The sequence below is a fragment of the Lampris incognitus genome, chromosome 3 (genome assembly GCF_029633865.1).
Source record: "Lampris incognitus isolate fLamInc1 chromosome 3, fLamInc1.hap2, whole genome shotgun sequence".
In the NCBI taxonomy this organism is placed as follows: domain Eukaryota; kingdom Metazoa; phylum Chordata; class Actinopteri; order Lampriformes; family Lampridae; genus Lampris; species Lampris incognitus.
In genome coordinates, this window is record NC_079213.1 from 83,155,623 (window position 1) to 83,170,424 (window position 14,802).

Consider the following 14,802-nt stretch of genomic DNA (forward strand, 5'->3'; position numbering starts at 1 on the left):
ACATTTCTGAAATATCTAAATAGTTTTGTGCTATGTAATAAACAAATTACTTTTTTTTAATCTCTCCTGACTACGAAGTGCACTGTAATGTTTTTTCTGAACAAGATAATGGCCTCCGCTGCTATTGATAAACTGTTAAAGGATTATCTGACCAAGCTGTGGGGGTCAGGAATCTAGATCAGCTGCCCTTTGCTACATATTGATGAAACGCACCTTTGAGCCGAGTCTAGAAGAAATGGGAGAACCGCTGAAGAATCTTTAACATGCCGGCCTGCGACAGGAGAGAGAATTTACAGAACTAAGGTCAGCACATACACCTTTCAATAACACCGATGTAATGACATAAAGTAAACGAAGGGCTGAACTTTTATATCACACTTGTGCAAGTGGATTTATCACTGCCTGTGTTTGGAGGCTGTTGCATGCATGTGTGCCTCAAGAGAACATTCATAGCACAAATGTAGTGTCATATAAAGTAGAGGTGGGTGGATGAAGGGGTCCTGTTGAATAACGAGCCTTGCTCAAGAGCTGCTGCCGCTCGGCTGTAATAAATGGAAGAGAAGTGGGCAGTGGGCAATGAGACCAATCCGCCAATCCATTTGTGACCATCACTTGGTCGAAACAAAGCCATGACCCAGTCATATAGTTTACGTCACATTATTCTGCAAAAGGAAGAAATTAAATGAGAGAAAAACGGCAGAGGTCATCATTTGTGTTCGCTTTGCCTGGCCCAAGCTTACCCAACTCTCTTCCTACGCTTTCTCTTCAACATTGCTTCCCATGAACACGTTGGCTTTGTCAAAATGTGGTTGCATTTAACCCTAGGGGATACAAAAAAAGGAATTTGCATTCTTGTACATAAGGAAAATGCTGAGCCCTTGGAAGAAACTGCAATTTTCAACAGACATGAAACAGGATTGCTGGCATTTTGTGGACCCTGCTTCCCTGTCTGAACAATATGCAGACACTCGGTTATGTCCCAACATCATTTGTGAGAGGTGAAACCCCTTATAAGACACTGTTATGAAACATTTAAACAGCTGTTAAATGAACGGTAGCTATCTTAAAACCTGGGTGGACAAAATGAAAACATTTTTAGAACAAAAAAAAAACGATCCTCTACAGCAGGGCAGTCAGCCTGCTGAAAATGTGGTCCTTTTTATTCAGAGCACAGTTTATCTTATGCACGTGGCGTATGACCTATGGCTATAGTTCATAGTACACTAGACCTTTACATTTGGTGGAGGGATAACCGCATAATGGATATTTCATGCTGAAAACGTTATATGGTTAGGACTATCAGCTTATTTTGTTACAAAGTAACTTCATGGTTTCACTGAATACAACTTAGTTGGACTTTTTCGACCTTTTCGTTTCATGGGGATGAGTCGATTCATCTGTTAACATCGACCCACGTATATATTTAAAATTTTCATGTAACGGGGGGGGGGGTCCCCATTCGGGCTGCAGCCTGACATGCACTTCTCTGGACTCCGTACAGTGCAGTTTGAATCTGTCACCGGAGACTCGTGTATATATATAGTGTTACGTAATGGCAGGTAGCGTCCAACACATCGGAGTAGGGGTCTCATCTGTGCCGTACGTCACGTCCCTCCTCGGTGTGCGTCGTGCTATAAGACGTAGCCGGAGGGTTTTCCTGCACAGTCAGCACTTTGAAGGTCCTTATAAAACCCCGCCGGCTCCGCTTCAGTCCCTCTTCCTCCTTCTCTGCCGGGCGCGTGGAGAAAGCGGTCCTGTCCAGTCTGTCTCCTAGTCATCCGAACTAATACAATCACCCCAAAAAACAACAACAACAAAACAATGACCACTGCACAGCCCATATTCTCCAAAGGAGAAGACTGCAAAGCCGGATGGCATGACGCGACAGCCGGGTACAACGAGGCGGACACCCACCTGGAGATTTTGGGCAAGCCCGTCATGGAGCGCTGGGAGACTCCGTACATGCACTCGCTGGCCTCCGTGGCGGCGTCTAAAGGTACAGCTGACAATGAAAAATAAAATACAGTGCTCCTTGAGGCAGGCTGATAACAAACGCTGAAGTTTTTTTTCCCGCGACCCAGCGATGGGGAAATGTGTCCGTCTACTATGGACAGCAATGCTCCTTGAGGCAGGCTGATAACAAACGCTGAAGTTTTTTTTCCCGCGACCCAGCGATGGGGAAATGTGTCCGTCTACTATGGACAGATTTGTCGCTTGAACGGCTGTAATAATAAATCGACGCGTGTCTTAATGCGGAATCTTGCCCAGTGCTTCTGACACCTGCTGGGTATCCATGGCGCCCCGAGGCGATGGGAAGCCGTGTTTGACCGTGCTCATGTGTCCTCCCGAGGTCTTCTCCAAAGGCATGGTTGAGTTGGCTTTTGAGGAGCATTTGCAGCGTGTAGGACCAACAGGTGTCACTTTACCCATGCAAACGTGTCAGCGCAACCGCTTTACTTGCACATATGACATGCTGCAAGCCCCGTTTAGGCCGCATGTTGCTGAACTTTGCAACGGCAGAGAACCCAGCTTAGCTCTCCTTACTGGCACAAACTTGGAAACACATGGGAAATACTGCACGTTTTCATCCGTGTTGTCTGGCATTGTGCACAGAAATTATAGGCGTGTGTGAACACTTTGAGTTTTACTATGACGACGTTACCCGGATTATTTTTTTTAACATTTTTTTTAAGTTTAACATGACACAAAACACAGTCTAATGTTTTGTGGCATTGTCAACAGATTGGCGACCATTATTTTAAAAAGGAAAGACAACCATTGGTTACCCTTATCTATTTTTATGCCTCTCTGAAAGGATACTCCATGAAACCCTGTGACCTTTCAATCTATCACGTGTTACAGGCCACTGCCTCTCCCTACACATTCCTGACATTTTATAGCCACTCAACAGTTGAACCAGATTCACAAACCAGTAACTCCTTTGCCATTATTTTCTATTGTCATTTAGAAATGTTGACACAAGCATCAGCAGCAATACGAGCTCTCAGGTGCACTTACGAAGAAAGGAGGGGCGAAAGGGAGGGTAATATGTTTGAACTATGATGCCTTTTGTGGTTTTGTCCTCTAGGTGGTCGGGTTCTGGAAATTGGATTTGGCATGGCAATCGCCGCCACCAAAGTCGAGTCATTCCCCATCGAGGAGCACTGGATCATCGAGTGCAATGACGGCGTGTTTGCAAGGCTGCAGGAGTGGGCCAAATCTCAGCCACACAAGGTGGGCAAACACCTCGCCTGGACAAAACTATACTCACTGTCGGACGTGAATGTCACTGATGTGAATGAAACTGCTTTTTGTTGCACAGGTTGTGCCTCTGAAGGGTCTCTGGGAGGATGTGGTGTCCACCCTACCTGACAACCACTTTGATGGTGAGACATGAGTGCTCTGTATCAGTGTGGACTGGACGTAGATTACACTGATAGAAAACCAATCTCCCCCTCCAATAACTGTGGCGTATTGCTGGCAGCATAGTAATATAGTATTGATTAGATAAATATTGTATAGCTAGCATGGTATAGATAGGTAAGGAAATGTTAGAAAAAAATAAAAGAAGCAATCACCGTATGTACTTTTGGATCATTGACTAACTCACATATTTGGTATCAAATGACGTTTGTGTCACACCGCTGCATATCGACCTACAGTGCTTCTTCTGCCCCTTCTCTCTCAGGTATCTTGTACGACACGTACCCTCTGACAGAGGACACATGGCACACACACCAGTTTAACTTCATCAAGGTGAGTAGCATGGCCTCCACATACAACACACTGCATGTTACAAGCATGGCTTCAGTGGGTATTAACTGCAACTGGTGTCTCCTGATTCTGTTCCCGGTTTTTATTGTTAGCAAAGTTAGTTTGCACGTATAAGGAACTTGACACGACAGGATGTTCAATATGGAAAAAAAAGAAAAAAACAGGAGGGACTTAAACACAAAAGAAACTAGAGTGATATGAATATCTATAAGAGAACATCTTTGTCTAAAGATATCTAAGTGGGCAAGTAAGGGAATTGAGGATTGATAGGTTTCCTTTAGCAAAATGTGACAGTTCCACAGATAGTAAAATTCTGCATCTATATCATGCAATATAGACCATCGTCATTTCAAAGGTTAATAGTAAGATGCACTATATAATGAGACAAACCCATCTACTTTGGGTGTGTAACTGCTGTCTTCTATGAAGGACCCTGACAGGCTACCTGGCTATACCATGTCGCTGGTGGGATATACCTGAAAGAGATGATAATTATCAGCCCTACAAAGTCATGCCATAGCAATAAACATGACAGTGTTTGAAAACATCCAGTTGCATATTTAACATTGTTAAGTCTCTAGTGTTCATGTTAGAATCACTTTACAACTCTAATATGTATTCAGATTTGCTATTGACGGCAACAGAAAATGCCAGTACACACTAACACACATGACACATGCAACCAGGGCAACAGGACCTCTAACAGACTGTGATAGTACCCCAGTAGATAATAATACACATGCAATGTACTTTTGGGTCACTGACGCATTCACATATTTGGTACCAAATGACAGAATATCATAACCTCAGCACATAATGTCATACGCAGTGCAGAGACAACAGGACTTCAGGTTTGTTTAACTCATTTCAGACACAGTCTCCTGGTCATATGAGGTGAATGAAAAAAAAAAAGAAAAGAAGAAGCCATTGTTTTGTGTTTCTGCAGGGCCATGCTCATAGACTACTGAAAGCCGGTGGAGTCCTCACATACTGCAACCTGACTTCCTGGGGAGAGTTCCTCAAGACCAAATACGACAACATCGAGAAGATGTTCGAGGTCGGTCACGTCTTTAATCCCCTTAAGGAAGACAATTTGTTCTTGAACTTGATACTTTATTAGAAACGTAGCCCGTTTACTGAGACACTGTCCTAGCGAATAAGTTATTTCCTACCTTGCTCATACAATAGCTTCATCATTGAACAGTTATTTCCCAAACTGGATTTAGTGTTTATGGAATTAATCTCTGGATGTGTTTAATGCGAGACAATCCTTATTTCTTATGTGTATGTTATTCTTATGTGTGGTGGTGTATGGAATATGTCATTTAGTTAGGCCAAAGAGAGCTTGCCCTAAATAACCTTATTTTAGATAAAGCCAAGGTCAGTGATAAATGGGGAACATGCCTGAAGGGCCTTGATAGTGGGCTTGCAGCTGCCTCATGCTGACTAGCTCCTTCTGTTAATGATTTTTCAGGAGACCCAGATGCCTCATCTGCTCCAAGCTGGTTTCAAGAAGGAGAAGATTAGCACCACCACCATGGACATTGTACCCCCCAGCGAATGCAAATACTATTCTTTCCGCAAGATGATCACTCCCACTGTTGTCAAAGAGTAAAAGTCTGAAGACACAACCGCCTTGTCTTTTTTTTTTAACCCAAGTGCCTACAGAGCCCTGGCCTTTAGTCCATGTGCCCTCACTGCTAGTTAGCTTTTAATACATCCACAAAGAGCCCACCTTCCTCCTTCCATCACTTGTGTTTATTTGATACTTCTCAAGTGGACAGCTCAACCTGCTATGACATTCAATGCAGTACACGTTGTCTTGCAGGACCAATCTGCAAAACTTTCTCACAAGACTTGGTTTTCATTACAGCCAATGATTGATTCAAAGTTCCTATAGTTTCCATTGTTGCGAGAAGCTATGTTGAAAAACGAAACACAAGTTAGCCTTCAAGTACTACACCAAGATGGGTCAAAGTACAGAATGCATTCTAACACCATGACATAGATGACCGTATAAGTTGTTATCATAACACAAGGGAATAAAGTTACCATCTGGTGACAACACGTTAAGTATTAGATGGCCAGATGATGCAACAATTTGCTGCAGCTGGCTGGGGAGAAGTGAAACATCTTTACAGCAGCTGGCACCTCCTTCCCTGGCCTCCTATAGTCAATTAAAATAAGTCCTACATGTGCACTTTGACCCACAGTGGGAAGGTGTGAGCATACAGTGGAAGGCTTCAGTGTCTTATTCTAGGATGCTTTGACAGTATACAGAGTTGGTTGCTGCACAAAGACTGCCTGCCACATTCATGATGGTGCTATTACAATGGCATTTTTTTCCAACTATTGCTCCCAACATATATTACATTCATGAAAAACATTCTTATAAAAGTAACCTAGCTAAAACATTCTTATAAAAGTAACCTAGCTAAAAACTGAAGTTGCTATTTAAACATAACTGGACAATACGTTTGTTTTTGATCTGTTCATGCCAATATTCCAGCATAGTTTAACATGATACCAGCAAATTGTAAAGCACATTTCTATCTGCTGATTAACTGCTGGTGTCAATACCCATATACAGAATATTGGATGGTAACTGGAATGAGTGTCTTGTATAACCTCCAAGGGAATTTTCCAGTTAATATTGTGTCAAATTCCCTCCTGTCTTATCTGCCATGCATGAAGCCCCTGCGGAAAAGGGGAGGATCAAGAGGTCAGAGTTGAAATTGGATTTCGGCCAATCACACGAGCCGCAGGGGTGGCTCGCATTTATATGGTTCAGTATTACCCTCTAGTGGTCTCGACTGGAACTTTAATTATTTACAGAATTAAGTTTTGAATAGAACAAAATCCAACATTGGGGTTTTTTTTTTCTTTTAATAACTGCTTTCTTGACAATGACTTTAGAAAAATCACAACTTTTACTTGGATAGCAAGTTGGGTTTTTTGTGGGTTGTCAACTTTTATGCTCCCATCCTGTAACTGGAGACCTGGCTTAAACATAAAGTAACCAACACAAATCTGTCACTATTGTAAAGTATCACTGTGTTGTGTGTAGTTGAAAAATGAGCACGCATTATGATCTGTGTAAATTACAGGGATGACTTTATTAAAGTTAGTTACTGATTCTCTACATGAAGGAGGAGCTGGTGCTCAACCCAGAGCAGCTCCAGGAGAAACTGTCACCTTGCTCACCAAACCATCCAGAGACACCACATTTACAAACAACCAGAAACACACATGTACACACACACTAGCATTCATTTCCTATACCAGATCTTCAGCTTCTTCTCACGTTTGATTTTCTTCTGCAGCTGTAGGGTCCCATAGAGGAGGGCCTCTGCCGTGGGGGGGCAGCCTGACAGGGAGGAGGGATAAACAGCTGTTAAAACATGTCTCATTTGAAATGGACTCTGGTGGACATTTTCACATCAAGCATCTCCCCAGTACGATTTAGGTATGTGTTTCTAGTATGGGCAGAGTCAGCAGTAATCAAAATCCCAACTCTTGTAGGATCAGCACTATGATCTGATGCATTCAAATGTGTATGTGAAATATGCTGAATTATTCCACTTTATAATGACTGAACTATGTATGATACAAGCACGGCTGTGGGATTTTCATTTAAAGTCATTAACATCATCTACAAGACAACAATTTCCCAATACCTAATATTCACCTGGATGATATATGGGCGTTAATAGTGTTCTACTGTCTTGCTTAAGGAGACTTCAGCAGGACAGGTACTTGATCCTAGGTTCACCAGTTAATGGACAAATTAAAAACGAAATGTACGAAGAATGTTTGATATTCCTCCACAGACTGGTACATTAAGCATACTGGCTGTGTTTTTCTGTTGGTTTAGACACATCAGGATACTGTCAGACACCTAAAGAAATATACTATATCTTAAAGACCCTCAGATAGTCTCAGGGCCTGATGAAAATATCCCTGTGTTGGTCTATACAAGGTCAACACTATTGCGCCTATGAGAGGCAAGGAAAAGGCAGCAAATGTCTTATTTAATGGCATCAAATCAACCCACAATAAAGAACAGAAACCGTGAAGAATGTTTTTCCAACTGATATTTCAGTCATTAACAGAAAAGAGACTGAGTGTGAGCATAAACAACATAATACTAGTGCGATACGTTGTCAATACAACTACCTGCAGTGGTTTATTTCGATTGTTTTCTATAGGATTTCGCAAGTTAACTTTTAAAGTTACTTCACGCATGTGAGCACTTCGGAATGGGAACATTACAGTTTGTCTAACTTGATGATAGTTTGCAGTATATTTAAATGGAAACTTTAAATACTACGTGCTCTAGACTAGTAAACACAACTGCACATAGGTTGTCGTGTTGTACACTCACTGCACATGAACCACACATGCAGTATGTTTAGTTGTCAATGTATACTCCGGCAGTTGTGGAATTGGATATAAAAGTAACGTTGTTCCAACAAGATAAATGTAATTGGTATTGTTATCTTTTCCTTTAGGTAAACTATGCATGAGATCAATGCAATTACTGAATAACAAAACACAGAGAAGATAATACACTATGTATGTGTTTGTGTGCGCCAACACACGTGCAATTCTGTGCATAATAAAGAGGATTTCAGTGTTTATTAGCACTTTTTTAAGATTTTGAACACATTTTCACAATACCACGATAATACCGAAAACCATGATATCTGTGGTCACAATAACCATGACATGAATTTTCATACCATCCCATCCCTAGCATGCCTTGTGTGAGCAGGCATATCTGTTAACATCGACACTGAAATTAAGTGCCTGCAACATCATGGCACTTCCGCATGCAGTGTGGCCTGAGCCCTATATGGAAAGCCAACAACCCACTATAGCGCTGAATAGTGGTAATGCAGACATCAGCAGTATTTGAAGGATACCAACGCCAGTGTAATAGTGGTACAAATGTCACAAATCTAGGTATAGGTCTTATAGGTATTTCCCAGAAAGACAGAGAGCTTACCTGGAACGTAGATGTCCACGGGTACAATACGGTCACAACCTCTGACCACAGCATAGGAGTAATGGTAGTAGCCCCCTCCATTGGCACAGCTAGAGGAAGAGAATGAGAGACTTCTTTGTTCTCATAAGAAAATTACTGACCGTGTAGATAATTTGAAAGTTAATCTTCATCAAAAGTTAGTTCCTTTGACAGTTTCCTTCAATCTTTTACTATTTGAAATCTAGCAAAACATATAAATAGTAAATTCTGAAACCATTCAAAATTATAGATGGGTCTCAAAAAACAAACAAAAAACAAAACAAACTATACAAACTCAAAAAAGCTTTTATTTGATAGAGTTTATATAGTAGCTTTTTCCACCATGTTTATGTTAAAGCTGCAGTGTGTAGGTAGATGTGTAGAAAAAAAAAGCAGTGAGATTGGACAAAAAAAATAAAAATTTACGTTTAGGAGTTACATTACCTTCCCATTGAAATAACGTATCTTGGCTCTGGCATCTGGTCATATACCTGGAGAAAACAACAGTTTAGACCAAGGACTGAATGGTTGACTGAGAACTAATCCTTCCTTTCAGCTGCTGATAAGTTTTGTTCATAGCTACATTCATAGTAATACACTCAAATAGACATCTGACTACACTATTCATATTATTCACAGAATGCAGAGGTCATGTCTGATTTCAACCAATCTGATGTGATAGACCGAAAACAGTGATATTCTGATTTTCAGCTTGCGTCTAGAAATAAATGAGATTAGCAAGCCGAAGGCCTGTGTACAGCACAGAATACTAACTTTTTCATTTGATGGTTAAGATCATAAGTAGGCCAGAGAAATATGGATACTTTCACCAGTTTACCAGAGCAATAAATAGAAACAAATCTCCACACAGCATGATGGGTACCTGGTAGGTATACCTTGGTATGAAAAAAAAAAGAAGAAGAAAATCCTCACCAAAGCAAATTAAAAGCACTGATCTGGTGGCTGATGTCTAATTCCATACCCTGCCAACATGTCATGATGATTACTTACTGTCCATATACACTCAAAAGCAGACTTTGTATTTATATAAACATTTCCATATTGAAATCCACCCTAAAAGATCCCATGAAACTGCATTTAGAGCACTGTGAACTTCCACAATTTGACATATATCCAAATGAAACAGAACTGACAAGTGGGATTTTGTGAGGGGGGGGTGTAATTTGATTTACTGCCAATAAAGAGCAGGTCTTTTTAGAAGCATGTGGACAATGATACTCTATTGGCTAGTTTCAGTTAGGGAGTTCCTCGCTTGTTTTGTCTCAATCTCACTCCCAAATCATTGGACATTTTCAAAAGTACGCCTTCAAGTGCAGGATGGTGATGTTATTTGTGCTTCAGATAAAAGAGGTAACAAGAGTGAAAATACATTTTCTATTTCATGGTACAGACCTTCCGCAGAGCTGGAGCCATCTTGTTGGTCAGGGTTCCTGCCACAATCATAACATCAGCCTGCCTTGGACTAGCCCTGAACACTACGCCGAACCTGTCCATGTCATACCGGGGTGCCGCCATGTGCATCATCTCCACAGCACAGCATGCTAGACCGAAGGTCATAGGCCACAGGGAGCTCTGAGGGCAGGAGACACATTGACATCTATGAGAGTTAAATCCATCTTTGTACTTAGCAACACAGCTTTTCTGATGTTGCCAAAGTGTTACAACAAAGTAGTCAGATATTAATGAAATAATGGCTAGAAGACTAAGTTAATTAAAATCTATATCTCATTAAGTTTTACCGGATAATTAACAATATTAACAACAGCTAACCGAGTGCAAATACAAGTGCTCAGTTTAAGCAGATTCCTAAAAATAAAGTCAGGTCTGGTAGTTTCAGTCACCAACAATAAAAAGTTACGTCTTTATGCATGCTCAATAATCCAGGTAAGAAAAATCACAGAAAGTTGAATCAGTTCATCTGGACACAACGTTTAATGAGAGAGACATTCCATCACTCATCTAAAGGGACCTCTTAAGTCTATGCTGACTACAGGTATCCCCACCCTTATAAATAATACAATTCAGTCATTATGCCACTGTATTGTTCATAAGGGTGGGGATACCTGCAGACAGTTGAGACCGAAGAGGTCACTCAGATGAGTGATGAAACGTTTCTCTCAATAAACGTGTCCAGATGAACTGATTCAACTTTCTGTGAATAAAAAGTTACATTGAATGTTTGCATCTCAAGTTTGTATTTTTGCTCCACTAAGTGCTTATTTTGTGCTCAAGAATCATCAAGATCATTGTATGAGGGTAAGGACGCCTGGCGATTAGAGAAACCAAAGGTTGCGCAAGAAAGCAAGACGGAAAGAAAAGAAAAAATGACCTAGTCTGTACTCACCCTACGAGCCCAGTTGATCAGGTCATCCAACTTGGTGATGACATACTCCCCCTTACTGCTGGCCACAGCTGCTGGCTTGGCTGCAGCCATTGCTGTGCTCTTCTCCCTCATAGGGACAACACTGGAGAGTATGGGAAGGGAAGAAACATCAACAGTGTATGAAATCAGTTTCTCAAGAGAACTGTGATATATTCTGATTAAAGCCCCCTGAGGCAAATTTTTAATTTGTGATATTGGGCTCTAAAAATAAAATTGACTTGACTTGATTAATAGTACAAAGCAGTCGCTTAGCTCAGCTTACCTTGCAGTAGCATTCTCGCTCTTAGCATTGTGGTGCAGACTCTTCTGCTGAATGGCAAATGCTGAAATGGGTCTGTGTGACAGAACAAAACAGACATACAAGGTCACATACAAGGCAACTGTAACAATCTCACATTAAATTAGGTGTAAGTTAGGATAACTATAGCCCCATGTGACCCCATCTATTCATAACCTTGTGTTACTCTGAGAAGGTGTCACATGAGCACCTATGAGGAATAAACCAGAAAGCTTTTTTTTACCTGTTCTCAATCAACTATAGTATTTTCAAAAGGTATCAGTGACCCGTCAGGACTTTGCATTCCAACTGCTGGGGTAAAATATTTAACTAGGGTGAAATAAATGTTAAAAGCCCATACTTTGACAGCATGTTGTTGATTATGAGTTTGATGATGGTTCCATCAGCAAACAGCCATCTTTGAACTTTGCTGTATGCTTCTATAAAGTAATGCAAATAAGTGCAGCGGCCAGAGCATCTTCAAACTCAAAATCAACAGGATAGGCTGTCGAAATATTGTATTCAAACATTTATCCTGTATAAGTCAATCCTTGTGTATATATCTGAAGATTGTTGTACTGTAGTGTTGTTATTCTGCTAAGTACACTGACAGCCCTTTTCGACCAAAGTAGCTCTGGTTCAGGCACTGGTTCCGTTCAGGATTCTGAGAACCTTGGTATTGTGTGGCGAATGGGCCCACGTTTTGACCCGTTTTTTGCGGAACTGTTGTACGTTTTCAACGAGGGACTTTGTACATTGCACACTGGATGTAAACATGAGCTACATCCCACTGAAAACCACTAGCTAGCAATAATATGGCATCATATTATTATGTCGTCCAGCTCCACTTTTGGACAACTCTTTTTTTATCGTCTCGGTAGTCCTTCTTAAGTTTTTTTTAACTTGTTGATAATTTGTTCTTGCTTTCGAGTGAACCCATTCTTGGCCACCTCTTCTACTAATTCACCATACAGCTTACTCTTTCTCGTGCTACTCCAGTTTCTCCTGAAACTTGGGAGATGCCCAGATAACAACCAAACATTGAGTTTCCCCAGTTGACCACTGCGCACCCTTGTTATCTGCAGATTTCGCCATTATCTACCGTTAGGCTATCTCCTCTCTTCTTCCTCTGGAATGTCACACGCCCATTGATGTAGTCATGGTTTGCACTGAAAAACCTGCTATTTTTTGGTGCCGGTTCAGAATTAACTTTTCAGGTTCGCAACCAATTTATTTTTGGTCGAAATGCTCTGAACTGTTCAAAAAAGGGTTTGCAAACCAGCACTGAACCTGTTCCCTGTTGGTGGAAAAGGGCTATGAGAGAGCCATGAAACCGGAGTCAAATTCCATGTTTGTGTAAACCTACATGGCCAATAAACATGATTCTGATTCTGAAATAAATCAGTGTACTTAAACATAGAATAACAACACTTCAGCACGACAATGTTCAGATATATACACAAGGATTGACTTATAAAGGTGAAATAAGAGGTGATGAAGTGCAATGGTGCAGAGAATATATCAGAGATGCTGAAATAGATGTTAGCAGGTTACTTACATGCACATGTCTGAGGTGACAGAGCATACCAGTATACGTACAAGGTACAGTACAGTATATACAAAATGGTTGGATTTATTGACAGCGTTAAACGGTCATTTGAATGAAAGAAGCTTTTTATATCTGGTAGTTTTGGGGTACAGTGCTCTGTAGCGCCTGCCAGAGGGGAGGATTTGGAACAGGTTGTGACCAGGGTGTGATGGGTCTGCAGTGAAGTTGCCTGCCTGTTTCCTGAGTTTGGAGATATGTAGGTCCCGAATGGCGGGTAGGTTGGCACCAATGATTTTCTCTGCAGACCTAATTGTAGTCTGTCCCTGTCCTGTTTGGTGGCTGAACCAAACCAGATGTGATGGATGTGCAGAGGACAGACTGGATTATTGCCGTGTAGCAACAGTTGCTGAGGCAGGTTGAATTTCTTGAGCAGGCGGGGAAAGTACATCCTCTGCTGGGCCTTTTTGATGATTGTGTCTATGTTATATTTCACCCTAATTAAACATTTTACCCCACTGGCTGGAATGCAGTCTTTGGGAATACCGGTGATACCTTTGAAAATGCTACAGCTGATTGAAAACAGGTATAAAAATAACTTGATTCATTCCTCTTAGCTGTCTCTTGTAAGCTGATGGGTGACCCCATCTCAGTGTAGCAGTATGTTAAGTGTAAATGGGGTCACATATAGGGCTAGAGTACCTGCAACTGTAGTGTGGCCATCGGGGCTCATTTGGAGTAATTCAAGTTATCAAAATAAACCATGAAAAGAACACACAAGCTCAGAAAGGTCTTACCTCGTTGAGAAGCAGCCAAACAAGGCCAGGCGAGGCGCTGGAAAACAAAATTAACAAAAGAAAACAACATGTGTTATAGGTGTGCGTATGAGACGCGAGCGATGTTTTTTTTTTTAAACCTAGGCAACTGCTTTACTGGAAAGGAAACTCTTTCCATACAGATTTCCAACTTGGGGATGAGCTTGTTTACAGCGTGCACAGTGAATGTGACATAACACGCTTGTTCGCTACAAACCTGTTGAGGTGGCGAGCACCCGCAAAAACAGACGAAAGCAAAAGTGTCACAGTCGTCAGCCGACAAGTTTGACAGCTTTAATAAAGCTGACGATCGCCATTCGTTGTATTACAATAATCGGTGTAGTTAGTTTGCGTATCCCCTCCATAGGTTCTCATCCACGAGCCGCAGCTGCGGTCATGTCCAGGTTAGCTAACATCAGTAAACAGCCGTGCTAACGCAGACAGCAAGGTCAGTGTGCGCAATTGAGTCTACGTTGCAAACCAACCCACAGGGACAAAATGCACAATCGGAAAAACATCAACACATTATATCTTGTTGCATTTCTGGAATGAAATGTTTCACATAACGCTACAATGTTTTTTAAAAGGTTTTGTATACAGGTTTAAATATTACCTACCAACCAACGCCGCCATTTTTGAAATTATAATTAGGAACCAACTGCTTCCGGTGTGTGTTAGTGCTCAGTCTTTTGAGAGCGCTGTTGTCCATCTACGGATTGTGACAGGGTATAAGGACGAAGTTTATTTGGATTTATTTTGAGTTCAATTTGCTGTAGGAAAAAAGTTGCCCAAAATTTACGCCCTAGGTTTAGAATAAAGATTGTCAGATGTGTTGTTACTTCTGTATAAGCACATATGTTCACTAAACTAAATCAAGCTTGAAACAAAACGAAAACTAAACTAGACTGGACTATATTTAGTAATCATATTTCAAACCCCTTATGTCATGTTGATTGTTTT

General features: G+C 41.1%; 2 protein-coding genes across 2 annotated transcripts; one reads left to right on the forward strand and one right to left on the reverse strand.

Moving 5' to 3' along the window:
- The first annotated feature begins 1,693 nt into the window (after positions 1–1,693).
- On the forward strand, positions 1,694–5,405 carry gamt (guanidinoacetate N-methyltransferase). The gene is made up of 6 exons (XM_056277358.1): positions 1,694–1,996; positions 3,089–3,234; positions 3,323–3,386; positions 3,689–3,756; positions 4,721–4,831; positions 5,249–5,405. Exons 1-6 carry the CDS (start codon positions 1,822–1,824, stop codon positions 5,387–5,389), a joined length of 705 nt encoding a protein of 234 aa, XP_056133333.1. The 5' UTR covers positions 1,694–1,821; the 3' UTR covers positions 5,390–5,405.
- A 1,467-nt stretch (positions 5,406–6,872) lies between these two features.
- ndufs7 (NADH:ubiquinone oxidoreductase core subunit S7) lies at positions 6,873–14,495 on the reverse strand. Its single transcript, XM_056277615.1, has 8 exons — positions 14,460–14,495; positions 13,825–13,861; positions 11,467–11,538; positions 11,166–11,286; positions 10,214–10,393; positions 9,245–9,291; positions 8,783–8,871; positions 6,873–7,141 (listed from the first exon to the last, which is right to left on the reverse strand). The coding sequence occupies exons 1-8, from the start codon at positions 14,473–14,475 to the stop codon at positions 7,044–7,046; spliced, it is 660 nt and encodes a 219-aa protein (XP_056133590.1). The 5' UTR covers positions 14,476–14,495; the 3' UTR covers positions 6,873–7,043.
- Between the last annotated feature and the right edge of the window lie 307 nt (positions 14,496–14,802).